The 21,620-nt window shown below is 41.9% G+C and overlaps 1 protein-coding gene across 4 annotated transcripts in view; it reads left to right on the top strand.

Moving 5' to 3' along the window:
• The window catches only part of RNH1 (ribonuclease/angiogenin inhibitor 1), a 30,205-nt gene extending 17,940 nt beyond the window's left edge, over positions 1 to 12,265 (top strand). For all 4 annotated transcript variants that reach the window (XM_020784118.3, XM_020784119.3, XM_078383651.1 and 1 more), the window contains exons 4-10: positions 1,958 to 2,128; positions 3,017 to 3,187; positions 6,093 to 6,263; positions 7,581 to 7,751; positions 8,469 to 8,639; positions 10,441 to 10,611; positions 11,652 to 12,265. In XM_020784118.3, coding sequence (XP_020639777.3) covers positions 1,958 to 2,128; positions 3,017 to 3,187; positions 6,093 to 6,263; positions 7,581 to 7,751; positions 8,469 to 8,639; positions 10,441 to 10,611; positions 11,652 to 11,739 — 1,114 coding nt within the window. In that variant the 3' untranslated portion in view covers positions 11,740 to 12,265. The remainder of the gene's footprint in view (positions 1 to 1,957; positions 2,129 to 3,016; positions 3,188 to 6,092; positions 6,264 to 7,580; positions 7,752 to 8,468; positions 8,640 to 10,440; positions 10,612 to 11,651) is intronic.
• Positions 12,266 to 21,620: the final 9,355 nt, after the last annotated feature.

Below are 21,620 nucleotides of genomic sequence, written 5' to 3'. Positions count from 1 at the left end.
AAACTACAATTTAAATCACAATCTAAAGCGCTGTATTTAAAAAAATCTGATATATATTTAAAACATTTTAAAATCAGATGTTTAAAATTAAAATCAGATTTTAAAGATTTAAATCAGAACTTTTTGATTGAAATCAGGTATTTATTTATTTATTTACTTATTTAAATCAGATGTTTTAAAAATAAAAGCTTACTGACTACTGATTTAAATTGTGATGCCTTTAAATCAAATCCACCATGACACCATCCAACATGGCCATGTACAAAAATGTAACTTTGCAAAGGTATCTGTACTTGGTACAGTGTAATCTTTCTGGCATTCCTCTCCTGGCAGGTTATGCCACTGGATTGTATGGGTTAGTTGCATTCTGATTACCACTTTGGATGAGAGTTGATCTGTATCCATATGAAGGAAGAGTACAAATGGGTTGGGTCTTTTGGTTTCCATAAAAAAAAGGAAAAAAATTCCTTTTACTATGTCACACTACTGGTGAGTCATCTTAGCTCAGTGTCATCTATACTGATTGGCAAAAGCACATAGGCCTGTTAAGACAGATGTTGGCAACAGCTCTCTAGGATTCCAGGTCAGTAACTAGCAGCTCTTCTGGTATTTGACTACTTCATATAATGGCTGACATCCAGCAGTAGGTTACAACTAGAGTAGGCTCATTTAAGCTATGGAACATACAGAGGAATTGATGCACCAAATCCCCATGAATTCAATAGGCCTAACTCTAGTTGTGAGTTGCTACTGGATTTCACCCATTATTTCAGAATTTTTCGTTAAGATTCATTTTCCCCATCCCATAACACAAAGTTCTCTCTCAGTGGTTTGAGAAAAAGAAATGTGAAATGCACCTAAATGCAAAATAAATCTTAAAATGATGTCAGAAAATTAACATAAGCAAGACAGAACAAAGCTCGTAGCAACGTAAGAGTTAAAAGAGATTTTTAAAACAGAGAGGCTGCAACTACACAAGTTACCGTATTTTTCGCTCCATAAGACGCACCTTTCCATAAGACGCACCAATTTTTTAGGAGAAGAAAACAGGAAAATATAATCTGTTTTCTTCGCTCCATAAGACGCACAGACTTTCCACCCCCCTGTTTTGTGGGGGGAAAGTGCGTCTTATGGTGCGAAAAATACGGTATTTAAAAAACCTTGGTGAGCAAAAAGATCTTTATGGGGCATTAGAAATACCACAAAAATGACATTAGGGAACTTTTTAACTAGGGTTCCACTACCGATTCCATCATCCTTGACCACCAACTATGCCTGCTCCTACCCTAGAGTCTTACCATGACCAGCAGAGATATTCCCGATACTGCTGTACCCTTTTAAGTATAGGGTAGTGTGGCGATGCCCCTTTGTTGCCCCTATTTCTTTGGGCCTCACAAAGGAACATACACCCTTTTCACTGCCACCAGGTATTTCTGATACCACTTCAAGTCCCACACAGGAGCTGCCACACCAAACAGGTCATATACTTTAGGAAGCAGGGCTTATGATTAAGTATTCTTTTATTATTAACCAAAACAACAGGAAAATCATATATGAGATCGTTCAGGTGTTAATACTTTTAAGATCATGCAGTCAATCACTTTACTATCAATTTTATATCTCTCTTGTTATGCTTATACGTTCATTCCTGCTTGTTATATGTGTTTTACTTTCAATTTTCTCTCATAAACCCCTTTAATCTATTCCTAAATCCTAACACACTCTGTACATCTTCTGGTCCCTGACTCTTTCTAGCTCTCCCTCACTCCAACTGTCTCTAACTCCCTCTGTCACTCTAACTCCGCCCCTCCTGCTCTATCCTTGGCTCCTCCCCCTTAGCTGCTGTGATGGACAGGCAGGAATGACGTCACCTTTTTGGATTCCACTACAGGTAGCATCCAGGAATGAAGCTTGTGAGTTCTTGGAAGGCTCTCTTGATTCTGAATTTTTCTTCCAGGCTGCGGAACTGCAACCTCACCAAAGCTTGCTGTGACAACCTCCGCTCTGTGCTCAGTAGCAAACCATCATTGACAGAGCTACACCTAGGAGACAACACTTTGGGCGCATCAGGAGTGAAGGTGTTGTGCCAAGGACTTCTGGATCCTAACTGTCAACTGGAAACACTTCAGTGAGTGCCCAATAGATTAGTTAGCAAATATGTCTTGTATGAAAATATTTAGATAACTGGAAATGCATTATTTTATTTTATTTTAAAAACCATCTGGTGAAACACCAGAGGGAAGTGGACCTTCTGAATGAAGAGAATCCCCAATGATTGATCATGCAAAGAAAGGTTTGCCTGGTAAGAAGTTTTCACTAAAGTAGCTTGCAGTGCTATACAGTAAAAACACTTTGACTGTATTTAGTTGACATTTTTAATTTATAATTTTTTCATGTTTGTAAATTGTGATTCTAATGATGTGTTTTACGGGGCGTTGTTAGCTGCCCTTGGCTTCTATAAGGAAAGATCTTGCTGTATTGATAATGATAATAGTTACAAAATACACTATAAAGTAGAGGGACACATATTTGTGTTTTTGGACTACAGCTTCCACAACTCCTCAGGCAGTATGGTCATTGGCCCTGTTTCCTGGGGCATTCTGGGAATTACAGTCCAATAAGTCAAACATGTGCACTTCTACTATATGGCTTTGCTGTTGCTGTTGTTGGTCAGTGGTTGTATAGTGCCCTCCTCCAAGTGTACATTCTTAGGGTTTCTGAGAATGCTGAAAGTAAATGTGTGTGATTGTGTAGCAGATTTTGTATAGATATAGAGTTATATCTACAGTTTGTATATCAGCCTTTCTCAATCTGCTCTCATCCAAATGAACTGAACTACAGTGCCTATTATTATTCTGACAATGAATGGTAATTGCTGGTTATAGCTACAAAGTGGGTTGTAGCTCAGCACATCTAAAGAGCACCACCTTGAGGACAGCTGGTTTAAATGCGTGTTCCGAGCAAAGGAGAATGAGCTTCAACCTTAGCAGTTTTCCCACTTTTTGCTCTCTTGTAGGCTAGAGTATTGTGGACTCTCAGCTGACAACGTTGAGGATCTCACCTCTGCTCTGCGCTCCAAGTCCTCATTGAAGGAACTCAACCTGAGCAACAACGAGTTTGGAGATGCAGCAGTGAAGCAACTGTGCCAGGGTATCCTGGATAGCAAATGCAACCTGCAGGTTCTACAGTAAGTTACAGCTTCTCCCTCCTTGTGGAATCTGTCACCACCTGTGGGATCAAATCTGATGTCCTACATGCCTTGCTGGTGATTGAGATGGGCAGCTTGAGGTCCTCAGAAGGTCTTGCTGTGTTGGTCGGGGTTAAACGTCTCTGCAGTTTGCAGTACAGGCGTGATCTTGGAGATGATGCTAGTGACTACTACTTTGTTATTTGGGCTGAAGCTGTGGCTAATGTGTGAACTAATTCCTCCCCTTAGAGAGCTATAGAAACAAAATCTGGCAGACAAAAACAAAATTTAAAATGATGTAGATAGGCTTGAACATTGGACTGAAAGCACCAGAATGAAATTGAACAGAGATAAGTGCAAAGTATTACACTTAGAAGAAGAAACCAAATGCACAGTTACAAGAGGGGGATACCTGGCTCAGCAAGATTACAAATGAGAAGAATTGTTGAATCATTGTAAATTGTGTTGTAAGCTGCCTAGAGTGGTCGTAATGACCAGATAGGTGGGGAATAAATAAATAAATAAATAAATAAATAAATAAATAAATAAATAAATAAATAAATAAATAAATAAACAAACAAATAAATAAACAAACAAATAAACAAATAAACAAATCACGAGCTGAATATGAGTCAACAGTATGGTGTGGCTACAAAAAAAGGCAAATGCTATTTTTGGCTTTAAGAGAAATACAGTCTCCAAGTCCTGCATGAGTTTCCCTCTATTTGGTTAGGCCTTATTTTGAGTACCGCATCCAGTTCTGGACATGATACTTGAAGAAGGATGCTGACAAATTGGAGCAAGTTCAGAGGAGGGCAACAAGGATGATCAGGGGACTGGAAACCAAGCCATATGAGGAAAGTCTGAAAGAACTGGATATGTTTAGCCTTGAGAAAAGAAGACAGAGAGGTGATAACTCTTTTCAACTACTTGAAAGGCTGTCATACAGAGGAGGGGCACGATCTGTTCTCGATCATCTCAGAGAGCAGGACATGCAACAAATGGGCTCAAGTTACAGGAAGCCAGATTTTTTATTGAATATCAAGAAAAACTTCCTGACTGTTAGAGCAGCACAACAATTACTTTGAGAGGTGATAAGTGCTCCAACACTGGAGGCATTCAAAAGAAATTCAGACAACCACCTGGCAGATCTGCTTTGATTTGTATTCCTGCATTGAGCGGGGGGCTGTACTTGATGGCCTTGTAGGCCTCTTCCAACTTCTGTTATTCTGTGATGATGTGTGTACTGTGGAGGAATAGGTTCAGTTTACCAAAGAGTGGAATTCTACCTAATGTGGATAACAGTCTACAAAGTTCCTGGCCACGTAATGAGCCCCCATAATTTTCAGGAGTGCAATTCAAGTCTATAAAAAATTTAGTATGAGATTGATTTAGATTTAGCTCTACATCAGTGTTTTCTAGAAGTCTGCAGATTTGTGTTTTTGAACTGCTGTCTGGGGAATTCTGGGGCTTGTAGTTCAAAAACACAAATCTGTGCTCTTCTAATGTTTACCAAGTAGAAAGTAATAATCAGAAGAGAGAATTTGCTGTGTCATTTTTAAGGCTCAAGTTACTCAGAGTAGGTGTTGAACATTTGATTAGTAACTGCTTCTTATATATACTGTGCATCACATCTTTATACACCCCATTTTTCTGCCTTGATGATGGCAACCGCAGCCTTTAAAAATTAGAATCCTATGCAGTAACTTATACTTACCTTCCATTTATGTGCCTTTTTTTGCTGGCTGCTGGGTCAGCATAGAAAAACAAAAATGCAGCAGGCTGGTAGGATAGGAACAGAACTATCTGTCTACATACAGCTTCCTTTTCCATCATGGCTAGTCTGGGCTGGGGGAAAAACAAAGAAATTCAAGAAATTCAGTAGGTTTCTAGGATAGAAACTAGAACAGAGTGGGCTGTTCTTCCACCAGCAGGTACGTGGGAAGGTCAGCTTCCAAAGGGGGGGGAGCAGGGCTACAAAGGAGAGAGTGCAGGGCCAAATAGAAGCCCCCCCCCCGCAGGCCACATTGTGTTTTCCATATGCACTTTTCCAAGCTGATCCAGAAAAAAAGGGGGGGTGGATGAGGCAGGGGACAGCTTGGAGGTAGGTCATCACTCCCAAAGCATCTGAGGGAAGAACATTGATTTGCTTGCTCATTGTCTGAAAACATGGCCTGTTTAGAAAGAAGTGTCACTCTAGCATAATCTCTGCTAGTATGGGGTGGGTGCCTGAAGGTCAGTTCTTGGTGCCATTTGTATGGAGCCTTGGAATGTCTTTGACACTGGAGCCATTTCCTCATGTCATGGATGCTTATCTAGTATCTTCCTGGTTCCTGTCTGTAAAGTGTCATTGCTACCATGATCCGACACCCCCCTCCCCAAGAGAGCAAATTCTGCTTCATAAGATGGCTGCATGGCACCTAACAGATGGGTGATTCCAGTGATTTCAAGCATACGAAGGCAGGGGAATAATGGCTACTTCCTTCATCCTCTCTTAATGTGGTCCTTCAGTCAGAAGTTCAGGTGGTCCACGTTGCTTGTACATATTGTGGCAGTGTACATAAAACACTGGAAGACTTCATAGAAGAATGATATGAAGCTTTTTCCAAAAATGTATCACTTGGGAAGTTTGCTTTTCCTCTGGAAATTTACACAAGTAATGACAAGAATAAGTGTAACATTTCTTGGTTCACCATCACTGGGGAAAGTTTTTGACATTGCACAAGGCTTTTTGAGCCAACGGGGAGATCCCACTGGCTGATAGAACCGTTGCCTTGGTGAGGTCAAAACGCCATGCCTCCCTACTGGTGAGTGGTAGCTGCAGAGACAGAAGTGAAGAGTGACTCAAAATTCATTTGATGGCCAACTGTCTGGAAAAAATGATAATGCTTCTCTTTTCCTGCAGGTTGGAGAACTGTGAATTCACAGATGGCATCTGTGGGGACCTCGCTACTATTCTGAGCACAAAACCCTCCTTGAAAGAACTCTGCATTGGTGAGAACAAGATTGGCGATGCAGGCGTGGCACTGCTCTGCCAGGGGGTGCTGAATCCCAACTGCAAAATACAGAAGCTCTGGTAAGTGCCTCGTTTAAAGCAGGAGCTGGTCAAATGCAGCCTGTCATATAGCAGTGTTTTGAATTAGGCTGGAGCTCCTTGGTGTAAACCAAAGACTCTCCTCGGTTGGGAGTGCAGTGTACAGGTGGACGGCTGCTCTACCAGAAACCAGTTTTATAGGCAAGAGAAGAAATATTCCAGAAGCCGGATTTCATTAACTGTGTGTGAAAATCTGAAAGTTTTAATGGTAGCTTATGTTTAAAAGACAGGGTAGCTCAGTGGTTAGATATCTGGCTGATGACCCAGAGTTTGGGAGTTCAGTTCCCCACTGTGCCTCCTGTGACTAGAGGCAGCCTGTGTGATGATGGGTAAGTTGCACAGTCCCAGGAGGCCCCCTGAAGAAGGGAATGATAAGCCACTTCTGGAAAACTCTGGAAAGGGTCACAATAAGTCAGAATTGACTTGACAGCACATCATCATCATCATTAAACACAATGTGTGGAATTCTGATTTCCAGCCCTTAAAGTTGTATTTCTTCCCTCTGCTCCTAGGAAAATGTGTTCTTTTTATGCAACTGGACACTACTGGTGAAAACTGCATTTGTTTCACTTAAATCATATTTATATATGTGCACTTCCAATACAGTAGTCCATGTGTGTAAGATAAGATTTGTGGAGAGAACTCAATGTATGGACTTTGCAAATTTTTCTTTTACTGTAAAATTGCATTTCCTGGAGAAGTAGGCAGGTAACAAAGCCAAATGTTACTTGCTTATTCATCACACTTACACATCACACCTTTCCAGCCCTGATCCTTTAGTGGTCATTTGGGTAACATGGGATTTCAGTTTTAGGTTGTATGTCCATTTGTTTGAAAATCTCTGACAGGTTAACTGAATACAATTGAAAGGAATACACCATGACTAATTAATATGCCGCCCACTCTACCCAAAGGTCTCTGGGTGGCTTATAAGAGTTAAAATTCAACTAAAATACAATAAAAGATAAAATGATTAAAATACAATTAAAATTGCCATCAGGACCCACCGTTGATGTTATTTCAATTAAAAGCCTTCTGGAACAGGAAGGTTGTGACCTGGCGCCGAAATGTCATCAACATCGGCTCCAGACGAATTTCAGTCGGGAGGGCGTTCCATAGTCTATCATTCCATAAGTCCTGTCTGTGGTGCCTTTTCTCGTTTCAACAAACTCGACCAATCTTGTGTGGATTGTAGGAGACCCAGAGAGGGCATGTGCCTGGAAGACAGGCTACTAGAAGGGTAAGGCTGTTCCGCCTTTATAGACGTGCTTGAGTTAAAGCTGCTGACTGATATTTCAGGTTATGGGAATGTGGCATCTCAGCACCTGGGTGCAAGGATCTTGCTAAAATCATTGGAACCAAAGAAACTCTCCTGGAAATGAGCCTGATTGGAAATGATCTGAAAGATGGAGGGATGGAATTCTTATGTCAAGGACTTAAAGATCCAAAAACTAAACTCCAGTCCCTGTGGTAAGTTCTTGTTGGCTTCCTTCCCTGAGGGTTGAATGCTAAATGCAACTAACAGTGCTACTAGACAGGATGAGCCTAGAACCAGGGATGGGCAACCAGGGGTTCAGTCTAACTTTTTCCATGATCCCTCCACCTAGCTTTTGAGCCCAGAAAAATCCCCTTCAGCAACTTTTCTCCAACAAATTAAATTATAAGCAAAGGCCTTCTCCCCATCATGCACAGGAACAAGGCCCTGCCAAGGTTTTGTGCTTCTGATGTGCCTTTGCTATGCGCACTTACATACCAGCGAACAGTGGGGGTGGGGGAGGAGAAGACTTGGTCCTCCAGATGTTTTGGGCTGTAAGTTCCACAGTCTGTCAGCGATTGGCTTTGTTTGGTGGGGCTGATGGAGTTGAAATCCGAAATGCCTGGAGGTTTCTTAGTTCTCAGCCCAATTTGTGGTTGAAGGCTCTGTCAAAGTTGTTGCAACACATACTTTGGAAAAAAGAGGAAACACCACTGGTATTCATAGCCTAGATGGGAAGCAGTGGGCAAAACACATGTCGCTGGCCCTTTAGGATTTTGTTCATTATAGCCACCGTTGTGAACTAATTGCTAATCATTCAGAGTTTAGGATTGATCTCAGAGAAAGCAAAATGATTCTAGAGAAGGAGTGAAAAGACATTCAATGGGAAAGTGCTAGAATGGTTAGAGATAACTCTTGTTTGTTCATTGTAGGCTAAGAGAATGCGGTTTGACCAGAGCTTGTTGTAAAAGCCTTAGCTCTGCTCTCAGTGCAAACAGTGTCTTGAAAGAACTGCACATAGGTGGCAATAAGCTTGGTGACGAAGGGGTGATTGACCTCTGCGAAGGAGTATTGAACCCTAGCTGCAATCTGCAGTCTCTCTGGTAAGTGACCCTCTATACTTGAGCTGCCAACATGGGTGTCACAATTGTTGTGAGCTAACTCTTTGTGTGGGACGTGGTGGCACTGTGGGCTAAACCGCAGAAGCCTGTGCTGCAGGGTCAGAAGACCAAGCGGTCGTAAGATCGAATCCACGCGACGGAGTGAGCTCCCATCGCCTGTCTCAGCTCCTGCCAACCTAGCGGTTCGAAAGCATGCAAATGCGAGTAGATAAATAGGTACCATCTCGGTGGGAAGGTAAACAGCGTTCCGTGTCTAAATCACACTGGCCATGTGACCACGGAAAGATTGTCTTCGGACAAACGCTGGCTCTATGGCTTGAAGAGTGGGATGAGCGCCGCCCCCTAGAGTCGGACACGACTGGACAAAAATTGTCAAGGGGAACCTTTACCTTTACCTTTAACTCTTTGTGTGGAAAGAGCTCTCTGTGTGGGGCATTCAGGGATCTTTGTCTGAAGGTTTGGTATCAGGCCTCTTCCACGAGCATGTACCTCATGTTGCTGACTCTTGCCATTGCAAAGATACCTGTGACTGTGAGGAGTTCTGTGTAAGCTTAATGTTAGGACTCTGAGAAAGCCAAACTATTTTTTTTTGTAGTCCCTGTTAGGCCCACACTAATAACTGTGAAACTGCATCAGGATCTCTCAATCAAGAACTACAAAGTTTTTCTCTTTAAAGTTGGATTAGTAGGATGCCAGTCACGGCTTTTTAAAAGCTAGTGTGGGAATTTTGCAGGTGCATGGAATACATTCAACTCTGCTTTATGAGCCTTTTAGTGCATTTTAGGTACATTACTGTTTCTGGTGTTTTTTAGTCCCTTAAAGGGCTATTTGGTTTACTGTCCTGTTTATTCATCTGTGGTCCTAGTTTGTTTGTTTTATAACAAAGAAGGTATTTGCATATGCTTTCCAATTTTGGATGTGGGTTAATGTCCCATTGCAGGTGTACTGCTTGGGTTTTTTCTCTCTGCAGAAGCTAAACAAGTGTGTCTGTTCCTTACCAACAAAACTGTTGTGAAAATAAAGTTCTGCAATTAGTGGTTCATTACTTATAGAGCTGTATTTAAATATATCAGCAGCTGTTTACTTCATAAAAGGAGCCCTCCAAAGCAGTGTAGAGAAGAAATAAATAAGAACATAGTAATAGAAGCCTTATCATTGGACTCCAAATGGCCCAGTTCTCTGAAAAAGTGTAGTCAGAGGGAAGTTGTATATGAATTCAGTTGGATGGGCCAAAGTCACCTCAATGCAGTCAGTTTTCAGTGAGGTCATTTAAACAAATACAGACACAGCGTACACGTTTCCTAATAAATATAACCCTTGTCTAAATGTTTCTATATAAAACTACAAGCTAAAATCCAAACAGTTACTACTCAAGTATGTAAATATGGTTCCTGAAAGCTGTTCCATATATGAACCTCTAGATTTTATGCTAGAATCCTTGTGTAACTTGTTACGGCTAACTGCAACTAATTTACATACCTCATAGCTATGTGTCTGGCCACACACCCAACTGTGTGCAACCAAGATGTACCCTGATACTATGTCAGTTAGCCACAGTGAGTTACACAGATGTTATGTACGTATCAATAGGATTCTGGACATTGTTTTTACAGCCATTATTCTGTATTTCTAAAACTTGTGAATTGCCTTACATGCATGTATAAAAGCAGAACAGCAGAAGGCTTCGAGGTAGAGATGTGAAATTGATTGCTGATTGTGTGTTTAGTGTACTCCATGTTGGGTGGAGTCTTCTTCAAGAACTTTGCTCTTCTTCTGTTCTTAGGTTGGGACAAGCAGATCTTACAGCATCTTGCTGTGACAAGCTTGCTGAAGTCATTGTCGGAAAACCATCTTTACAAGAATTGGATGTGAGCTATAGCCACATAGGGGATGAAGGTGTGCTGAAGCTCTGTGAAGCGGTGAAAAACCCAAACTGTCACCTGAAGTATCTGATGTAAGTGACTTTTTGGTGAGGTGCTAGGAGTTTGAGAAGCTAGAGTGCAGGAGAGAGGTTATGAAGCAATCTCAGAGAAGCGGCACAAATGACAAAGCTTATAACTACATTCCAGTTACAATGGCATGCAAAAGTCTAGTGGGGTCTTCTGAAAGTGGACCTGAAAATGCCTTTGTTGCATTTGAAGTCAGTCTATAGTTTTTACTCCTGGATAATCAGACATGAGGGCCGGCCCCTACCATTAGACAAAGTGATGCTTTAAGGTGGCAGCGATGTGGAATGTGGTATTATAAAAGATGCTGAAATACAATTCAACTGCCAATCTTATCAGCTTCAGGACATGGACAAAGGACAGACTTCCAGATTATATTTCGACTCAGGCAGCAAAATGTCTTGTGCTGGCCCTGTCAACCATTGTTCTAAGAATTTCAGAAAAAAAGGGACTGTGTAGCCTGCCCATAGCCATAAAGGGTGACTCTTCTCCTGATCTGACCAGATAGGCGGGATATAAATAAAATAAATAAATAAATAAATAGGAAGCACAGTAAGGAATCGAACTCCCAACACCCAGCAGAGTGCCTTAGCTCATTGAGCTATCCAGCCAACATCCTTGGAAGCTAAAGTGTCCCCAAATATGGATCTTTAGAAACATGTAACCCTTACTCTGGCTGATACTGCAGCAGATTTTGGCAACTTCTGAGGTCATTTTTCTATTTCCAGGATGCTCCGTGGGCTGCACATTGCATCCAAAAATGTTTAAAAAGACTGGAAAAAATCAAAGTGGGGAGGAGCCAGATGTCCACTTCATGTTTTGGAGGAGATAGTGGTGGGAGTGATGGTGGATGTTTTTTCAGGGTGGAGGGATCTTGGAGCCCTCAAAAAAGACAGGGGGGGGCATGTAGAGCTCATTAGATGCACTTTGCTGACTCCTACGTTACAGAGAAGTTTCCTGTAGTTACTGGTGTTCTCATGGCCAGTACCAGTAATGCCAAAGCTATCGTCTGTAATAGTGCTAACCTGAATGGAATATTCTGTTGCAGTTTGTACGATACCTTCTGGACTTCTCAAGCGGATGATGAACTGAAAGCCCTGGAAGAGCTGAAGCCTGGATTTAAAGTGGTTACATGAATGGCACAACCTTGCTGTGGTCACCTCTACTGCCTTTACTTCTCTTGAGATTCTTTCTGTGAACCAAACTAGCAGCCCATTGTGATGGTGGTGGACGTTTATGATTCCAAATTCAGGGACTTAGCAAATATGGATTTGCCTAGAACCCACATTCAAAACTGGGAATGTATTGGCATCTCAGCTCTGGATAAAAGTTCTTGAATATTTACTGGGTCCAGGCTATATATAGTAATAAAAATGATGTTGATGCGCTTTCTTGGGAAACAGGAAGTGTGGCATCCAATCTTGTGAGATGCTCTAAAAAAAGGAGACTACTTGCAATAATTTGCAATTCTTCCTAAGGGGGAACTATATAGTCTACATAGATTCATTGGGAATAATGCTCATTTTGATTTCAATAATGGATCCCAACCTTAAATACCCAACAGTTCATGTTTTCTACTAAAAATGAAAAAGGCAAAATTTCTATATCTTATCAGCCAGTCTAGTTCTGTAGAAACCTCAATAAAGTTTGTTTGCAAAGAGATTACATCCATGTGCTTGGTTTTTGTCAACAAGGTACAGTAAAAGCATTCATGAAGGTCCCTGTGGTTATTAAAAATCAGACATCAACCAGCATTTCACGAATGGAGGAGACGTTTACTTTCACTGCTACATTTTAAAAGTTGTATCCTGTAGCATGGCACAGCAGTGCCCATAGCATGCTAATTTGCCTTGCTTGCTTTTAGTTAACCATGCTTTAATACTAGAATAGTTTGACTCCTTGTGTTAACAAGTGGCATAGAGTCTCTTCTCAGATGGGTGATGTGATAGGTTAAGTTCAATTCTCATTTCATTTCATTCATGATATTCTGGTTCATTGGGTCTTATGGGTAACCAAATGACCACTATGCCACAGTTGTGATTGTGCAGCATCAAGTTGCTTCCAGCTTATGGTGACCCTATGAATCAAGAGCCTCCAGAAGTGTTTATCATAAGCAGCCTTGCTCAGCTCTTACAAACTCAAAGCCATGGCTTTCTTTATGGAGCCAGTCCATCTCATGTTAGGGCTTCCTTTTCTACTACCTTCAATTTTATCTAGTATTACTGTGTTTTCCAGCAATCTTGTCATCGTATGAAAATGTATGATAACTTTCAGTTTAGCCATTTTAGCTTCTAGTCAGAATTCAAGCTTGTTTTGCTCTAGAACCCACTTATTTGTCATTGTGGCAGCTCATGGTATCTGTAAAGGTATCAGGATGGCTCCTTTAAATCATCTCCCACACTTAGAACACTGTTACGTTGCTGTGGATTTTGAGCTAATAGATCCACTACTTGACATGATATTCTCCCTCAGACAGTTGCAGGAGAAATGTAGGGAACAACGACAGCCACTCTTTGTGGCCTTCATAGTTCTTACAAAGTCCTTTGATTTGGCTAGCAGGGATGGCCTTTTTAAAATATTTCCCAAGATTGGATGTCCACATTGACTCCTTAACATCATCAGGTCCTTTCATGAGGAAATGAAGGACACTGTAGTTTTTGACGGCTCAACATCAGATCCCTTTGACATCCGAAGCGGAGTGAAACAGGGCTGTGTCCTTGTGCTGACCCTGTTTGGGATCTTCTTTGCTGTCATGCTGAAGCACACCTTTGGAACTGCAACAGAAGGTGTCTATCTCCAGACTAGATCAGATGGAAAGCTCTTTAATCTCTCTAGATTGACAGCAAAGACCAAAGTCCATCTGAAATGCATGCGGGACTTCCTCTTTGCCAATGATGCAGCCATTGTTGCCCACTCTGCTGAAGACCTCCAACAACTTATGAATCGTTTTAATAAGGCCTGCCAAGACTTTGGATTAACAATCAGCCTGAAGAAAACACAAGTTATGGGCCAGGGCGTGGACTCACCTCACTCTATTACCATCTCTGCACAAGAATTGGAGTTTGTTCATGACTTCGTGTACCTTGGCTCAACAATCTCTGACACACTATCTAGATGTTGAGCTGGATAAACACACTGGAAAAGCAGCTACCATGTTCTCTAGACTCACAAAGAAAGTATGGCTCAATAAGAAGCTGACAGCATATACCAAGATCCAGGTCTATAGAGCTTGTGTCCTGAGCACACTCCTGTACTGCAGTGAGTCCTGGACCCTTTGTGCACAGCAAGAGAGGAAGCTGAACACCTTCCATATGCATTGTCTCTGACGCATTTTTGGTATCACCTGTGGGGACAAAGTTCCAAATAGAGTAGTCCTAGAACAATCTGGGATTTTTAGCATGTATACATTGCTGAAACAGCGACGTCTACATTGGCTCGGGCATGTTGTGAAAATGGCTGACGGTCAGATTCTGAAAGATCTCCTGTATGGAGAATTATTGCAGGGAAAGCACCCCAGAGGGGAGACCACAGCTGTGATACAAGGATATCTGCAGGCAGGATCTGAAGGCCTTAGGAATGGACCTCAACAGATGGGAAACCTTGATGTCTGAGTGTTCAGCCTGAAGGCAGGCGGTGCATCATGGCCTCTCCCATTTTGTAGAGACCCTTGTCCAGTAGGCCAAGGCAAAGAGGCAGTCGCAAAACCAGCAAAATCAGGGTGCTGGACAGGGGACAGATTGGATTTGTCTTCAGTGTGGAAGGGATTGTCACTCTCAAACTGGCCTTCTCAGCCACCCCAGACATTGTTGGAATACCTGTATTCAGAGCACATTACCATAGTCTCTCGAGACAGAAGGATGCCTACACATGTTGCTGTGGGTCATTTTCTACCTCTTTTCCAATAACACTTTATAACATGGCTTCTGAAATATTGCTCAGTACTAAAACTCTGCCTTCAGCTTTTTAATCCCTGCTAGATAGTCTCTTATATTGTCTCTTATTGCTGCCTTAACATGTTTTTTTCTGTTTTTGACAGCTGCCATAAGAATGTCATTAACTAGCTTGTGGGTGCACATATGTGTACCTAGGTTCTCATGGTGGGTATAATTTTAAAAAACCATGAAAATCCAAATGAAATAGAATGGTCAAAACTTGTTTGATGTCCACAAAGAACAATCATACACCCAGCTCCAATATCCTTGCAACACTTCTAAGCAGGATCTTGAGCTTTGGAAAGTTTGTGGCATAAAAGAGTTCTATATTTGCAAGACAACAATGGAAAATGCTTCTCCTACGTTTGGGACCCAGAACATAACTAGAGGTTTAAGGCTGTTTAGGAATGGGTGCACAGTTTTCTAGAGGATAAAGCTCATAGTTAACCTTATGGTAGTGTGTCTGTCTAGACCAGTGGTTCTTAACCTTTGTTACTCGGATGCTTCTGAACTGCAACTCCCAGAAACCCCAGCCAGCACAGTTGGTGGTGAAGGCTTCTGGGAGTTGCAGTCCAAAACTCCTGAGTAACCCAAGGTTAAGAACCACTGGTCTAGACAAACCTTGGAGCAAATACTCTTTATGACCAAACTGCAGCTATAGCAGGCAACTGTTGTCGTGCAGTAACACACAAGCTGTTGCCTAGCATCCTTGGTCCCTTGTCCTTTAACACTTGAGAAGAAACTGCTGGAAAGAAGCAAGCATCCACTTCCACCTCCAGCGTGTTAAGAGGACCACAGAAACAGGTTTGCCCTGGGATGTGCAGATAGGAGTGTGCTAATTTTTCGCTGGGGGGAAGTGGCTGGTCATTGTCACAGACAGGAAAGTCGGCTCTGATGAGTCACCATTGTCCAGAATCTGGCCATAGCGTGAAGAGGAACTGGTCGGTATGGTTAAACCTAGAAGTGAGCCATCCCCTCAGTTGTCTAGGGTGGAAGGAGTCAACACCATCCTACCTGCTATGCTTCAGAACCTGGTTCTAGGGGACAGTCAGAAAGCAGAGGGAGACAGAAGAAAAGGGCGGGAAAAGAACAACCAATAGTGGAGGGTTTCTTAATGGCAAAGGAGGAGGGGAAGAAGAGCTGGGGCTCAAAGGAGTGGGAGAGTCCAGATATAGAGGGAAAGAAAGAAGAAGAGTGGTTGTTTAAAGAACAGGAAGGTCCCTCATTTCCACACAAGGGAGAGGCAAGAAGAGAGAGGAAAAGGCACCTTGCAAGGACAAGGAAGCGCAGGCATTGAAATTCAATTCAGAGAAGCACAGCCATTGAAATGGACCATTTATGTTTATCCAAGAGGAAAGAGTCCCTGGATCCTATCCCCATGGCTCTGACACCTCCCAAGGGAGATGGGGCTCGACACCCTTGTTGCAGAACTATTTGCACGGTGAGGAGTCAATCAGTGAGGAAACCTACCAACCACAAGAAATTTGGAATGCCCTCTCGTTGATGGACTCTGGTTATGACAGGACTACCAGTAATGTGGGTTGAAACGGCTGTGGTTGCTGGTCCTGTTGAACCCACTGAAGTTGTTGTACACCCTTCCCCTTTGAAGGAAATTAAACCTTTGGTTAATGTTAATGTGTCTCCTGTGGTAAATCACATTAAGGAAGAGGAACTGCTTAATCTTGAACAAGAACCCAATCACACACAGCCATCTGTGCTTTGATATACTATAGATTTTGGGCAAGAACCTATGCAGTCTTATTGCTTGTACAACTTTCTTTTCCATGAGTTGTTGGGCGTTTTCACCTCTTGCATGAGGAGGTATTTGAGACATCCTTGTGCCAATAGAAACCCTGTTTGCTGGAATAGGGTGATTTCTGGCTTGCACAATAGAATGTTGGTGGAACCTTAATGTTCCACCCGCACTCCAACAGGATACTGGCCTTGATTTATTATAGCAACATGCTCCGTAAGGGGCTCTCTTCCAAATTCTGGGGCACAGGCTTCACTCACTCGTCTGACAGGGACTCTAGAAGCAGAGGAGGCTCAGTCAGTCACTGTGACAATGGTAGGCTGCAAAGCACATGACTGTTCTCAAAGTCATGTCCCCAAAGAAAGTCCCAGAATGCAGCATCAACTCATAGCTAAGTATATTATGTATTTGGTCATCTACTGTATATATCCACACACACATGCATAACATGGCAGCAGTATGTTATAGCTTAGTGCCCAATTTATTGGAATTAACTGATAGACAGAGAATAATCAGCAGGCAATTTGGGCTGACAGAAGATGCTGTTGTCCCTGCTAATCAAAAACCCAGCCATTTGAATCTGCAAACCTTGACTCCACTATAGCACTGTAGCCAATGCAGTTGCTGTCTTCCAGGTCCCATGCTGGCAGTAACATTAAAGGGATGGATGAACTGCTTAGCTCGTGGTAGCATTTTAGAGAATATCTTTGGATCCAAACTATTGGATGGCTTGAACTATGTGGGACATACACTGCCTAGAGTGCAGCTGATGTGGGACTTAGGATTCACTTCTTAGTATGGAGCAACCTTCCAAACATATGCCTGCTGGACTCAAGCAGAATATGGCTTCTGCTGAGTGGTGAGACCCTCCCTTCTTGCTGCAGTGCCACAGTTCTTTTCATCTTTACAGTCTTGTGTTAAAAAATTCAATTTAGGCTGTGTTCTGCTACTGCATGTCTTGACGAGTTTGGGGAACAGTGACTGATAGGCCCCAGCTGCTCATTTTTGGTGTGCTAAGTAGAAATGCTAGATTCTAAAGCACTGTGGAAATATGATGCTTATTATAGGACCTGTAACAAATGGGGAGAGGACAAACGCTTCCTCAAGCTATGCGTTTTGATGCTTTGGGGCTGCCATAAAACACACAAGGGAGAGCACACGCACGCACGCACGCACGCACGCACGCACACACACACACACACACACACACACACACACACACACACAAACCCTTCTTTCAATACTGGCTGGGCATCTGTGATGAGGGTATGTTACAGCCAAACACATACTGTGTTTTCTGTCCTTTGAGAATGAACATCTCTTTCTTCTGTATTCCTGGCAAGGATTCTCTCGTACTCAGTGTATGTGCTGGGTGATGGCCAGCTTGGAAGGCATATGTGCTTTGTGTTCAGTGGTGCAGAATAATCTGGTGGACAGGTTGCTCCTCACTCACATCCTTGGAGTTCCAATAATGAAGGAGTAATCTTCCTAGGTCTAGTCCAGAACAGCAAGCGTGCTGTTTGACTTGGCTGGCTATATGTGTTACAGGCACAAGGTTTACTCCATAACCATAACCTATTAAAAGAAAGAGTGATGCATGTTTTTTTTTTCCTGCAGCACATGCCATAGATTAGCCTTCCTTGATCTGACATTATTTAGATCTTTTGTACTTCATTTCCCATGAAACCTCATAATTAGCCATGTTGTTGTTGCTGTGTGCCACCAAGTCATCCCTGACTTATGGGAACCTTATGAATTAATAACTTCCAAAAGATTGTGTCGTTAACAGCCCTGCTCAAGTCTTGCAGACTAAAAATTATGGTTTCCTTTACTGAGTTAATCTGTCTGTATTGGTCTATCTCTTTTCCTACTGCCTTCCAGTTTTCCTGGTCTTATTGTTTTGGCCAGAGTCTTGTCTTCTGCTGTGTGTAAAGAAGGATAGTCTTAGTTTAGTTATTGGTTTTGTTTGAACACTCAGGCCTGATTTGATCTAGAACCCATTTTCTGGTTTTTGCCTTCTCAACCCTCAACTGTAATCCTGCTTTTACACTTTTTTCTTTTACCTTCTTCAGTAGTTGTTTAAAGTAACTGCTATTTTGTGCCACTAATATGTCACCTGCACACTTTAAGTTACTGAAGCTTCTTCCATCAATTTTCTTTCCTTCTTCTGAATCTCAGCCTTGCTTTCTGTATGTCATGTTCTGCATATTGGTCATGTTAGCAGTGGCTAAATAGAGATGAACTAAACAATCTAGAGGATCACCAGGTTCAAGACTGCCTTAGATGAAGTACAGATGGTGTGGTGACATGATTAATAGTTTCATGCTAGGGCTAAGGATAAAAGTTTAGTGGATGATCTTAGACCAGTCACTGTCTGTCACAGGGTAGTAATGATAAAATAGGCAGGGAGGAGAAAATGAATATATATATAAATGAAATGTGAAGGGAGGAATCAAATCTGGATTGGTATCTGGTCTTGAATGACATTTAGACATTGCTTCTAACATTCCTGCATGCATCAGTATCAATTGTTCTAGTTGTTGTAGAGAAAGTATATTTCAATTTTGAAAGACCTTTGTGTCTTTATTTATGCAGCAAAATATAGGAAGCAGCCTTAGGGGACTACAGTACTACATTGACAAATAATGCAGGAAACTGTCAGATTCACATTATTTTCTGTTGAATACCTAGTGCACAGGCGAATGCAAATCAGTCTGGAGTTTCTCCTTTTGCTTCTGGGGCTTCTTTTTTTTTTCCTTTTCAAATGAATGTATTTGCATCATTTCAATGTGATCACCTGAGCCTATGCAATGGGTGACCAGGAGCTAGCACTTCCAGTTTCCTAGTTTAAGATGGGAAAAGAGGAAGGAACAGGACAGTTGTGTGGGTCTCACTTCCCCTCAAGCAAGTACCCCATTTGTCTCCAAACACAGTTTCTCTTCTTTTAAAAGAGCTTTGTGCTAGTGCTGCTGTGATACAGCAGCTAGGAGTCACCCACCCCCCAAAATACCAGCCTCCCCCTCCCCCTTTTGCAGCTTGTTAAGGAGGTAACTGTTCCTCCTGCAGATCTGGAAGGCTGCGGTATAGCTAGCAAGTGGAGGCTGGTAATTCCTGCTATTCTCTCTGCTGACTCCCATGTGACCTCCTAAAGCAAAGTTACCCAAGGAAGCCCAACTTCCCAGGTGTGACTTCACAGAGGAACACTTCACATGTTTCCAAGGGTGTAGTTGCACCCTTAGAGTGTAAGTCTACGTAGTTTGATTTCATTACCCCTGGCTCACAGCGAAGTTCCATGCTTTCAAAGAAAAAGATTTTCCACGCCTATCAGAAGATGCCAAAGGTTGAATCTAGGACCTTCAGGATGCAACCCATGTGCTCTGCCATTGAGCAAGGGGCCTACAATAATATGCTCAAGTACCTATCAGAGAAGTCACTTTGATCTTTCAGGTGTATATGGCTATCCATATTCTGAATATTTCCTGCAGATCTACTGATTTAATGAAAGCCAGCATATTTATGACATCCCAAAACTCTGAATCCAAATCTGGAGCAACTTTACCCTTTCAAGTCCATTCTGAGTTAGTCCTTTTCTCTTGGCTAAACACATATCTCTAGTATTCCCGAAGGCTTTCATGGCCAAGATCCTATGGTTGTTGTGGGTTTTCTGGGTTGTTTGGCTGTGTTCTTAAGGTTCTTCTTCCTAACGTTTCTCCAGTCTCTGTGGCTGGCATCTTCAGAGGACAGGGGTCAGAACTCTATCTGTACTCTGACTCCTGTCCTCTGAAGATGCCAGCCACAGAGGCTGGAGAAACATTAGGAAGAAGAACCTTAAGAACACGGCCAAACAATCCGGAAAACCCACAACAACCATCACATATCTCTAGTATTTTGAACTTAAATCTGGTTTGAAATCAAGAGGGATTCTCCAGAGGGGAAGCAGTCAGCAGAGCCATGTTCTCATTAGTGCTCTTGGCACAGCCAGCTACAAGTATTAAAAGATAGTACACACCCAAACCTCTTAATGTTGTATGAAGTATCTAGGATGCACTCTTCATCCATGTGGGAATACTTTCCTTTTTGCTTAAAAGAGCAACCACCAGAAAGCTCTGTTTGTGTTTTATGTCTTTTGTTCCATTCTGTTTGAGAATGCATCCTTTGTTCCTGTGCCAATAGTAAGTAATATTACTTGATTTTTTTAAAAAAACAACCAAGTAACTTGCAGTGTATTTCATATGGGACCAATGCCATTATACAGCACATATTTTTATGGAATGAGCATATAGATAGGTAGTCTGTGTGTGTATATATGAAGATAAACATGCTGCAACATACTAAGAAAAAATATCTTTTTCTACAGTTAAATGGCTGTTTCTTTCTTGGAATCTGGATTTTGATTAAACTATAAAAAGTGCCTTACTGTGCTGAAAAGGAGTGGAGCTGGTGCAACCTCATGCCAGTCTTTAAAGATTCCAACAGTTTTTTTTTAAAGGAATTTTCACTGATGGAGAATGAACTCAAAGGTGTATTTTTAATCTTTATTTTAAATAATTAAGTTATAGGGACAAGAAGAATTCTCACCAGTGTCTCCTTTATGTCTTAGGATGAGCTGGCAAGGATTCTCAAATCCCTGTGAGAGATCTCAACTTCAGTACAACCAAAATATCAAGCAGGGCTTTTCTGTTGTGGTTGATCCAATTTGCACACACATAAAAATAAATTAATCAAAGTCTTTTCCAGTTCTGGACAAAGCATAGAGAACGGGGAGAAGCACAAGCACAAAACAAAAGTCTGGTTGCTCAAGAAAAAGACAAAGAAGCCCTTCTGATGCTTCTGCTTCTAAAAATCTACACAGCAATAAGGTAGCGATTATTAGAATTGTAGTTTTTGTTGTGCAATCATTGCTTTCATAAACGGACAAATTAACCCTTGAAACCTTGAATCTCCTTTATGGAACACAATTGTATTTAAGCCATTTGTGTCGCTAAGGCAGGCTTTACTTCAAATGTTATAGCAAATTCAGACTCACAAAGTCCAGAGAATAATGAACAGCATATATATTTATGTTTGTTTTGTTCCAGGTGTGATCCATGGCCTAGCAAAATCAAAAGGGCACTTCCCAGTAGAAATCTGCATTTGGAGAGGTGTCGCCATCACTTCATGTGTTAAGAAATGTAATAGTCATTTACTTTCTTTGGGGAGTGGGCTCTATGTGCTAAAAGATTCTGGAACTATAGCAACTGAAATATTTCTAAGATTCTACGGTACTCCACGGCTCTTTTGGTGGCCCTGCCCATTTGCCCCATTAGGGCGTTCACACCTGGATTTTCAAAGA

Source organism: Pogona vitticeps, chromosome 1 (assembly GCF_051106095.1).
Source record: "Pogona vitticeps strain Pit_001003342236 chromosome 1, PviZW2.1, whole genome shotgun sequence".
Classification (NCBI taxonomy): domain Eukaryota; kingdom Metazoa; phylum Chordata; class Lepidosauria; order Squamata; family Agamidae; genus Pogona; species Pogona vitticeps.
The sequence above is the reverse complement of the archived record's forward strand: the minus strand, read 5'-3'. Positions and strand labels throughout refer to the sequence as shown.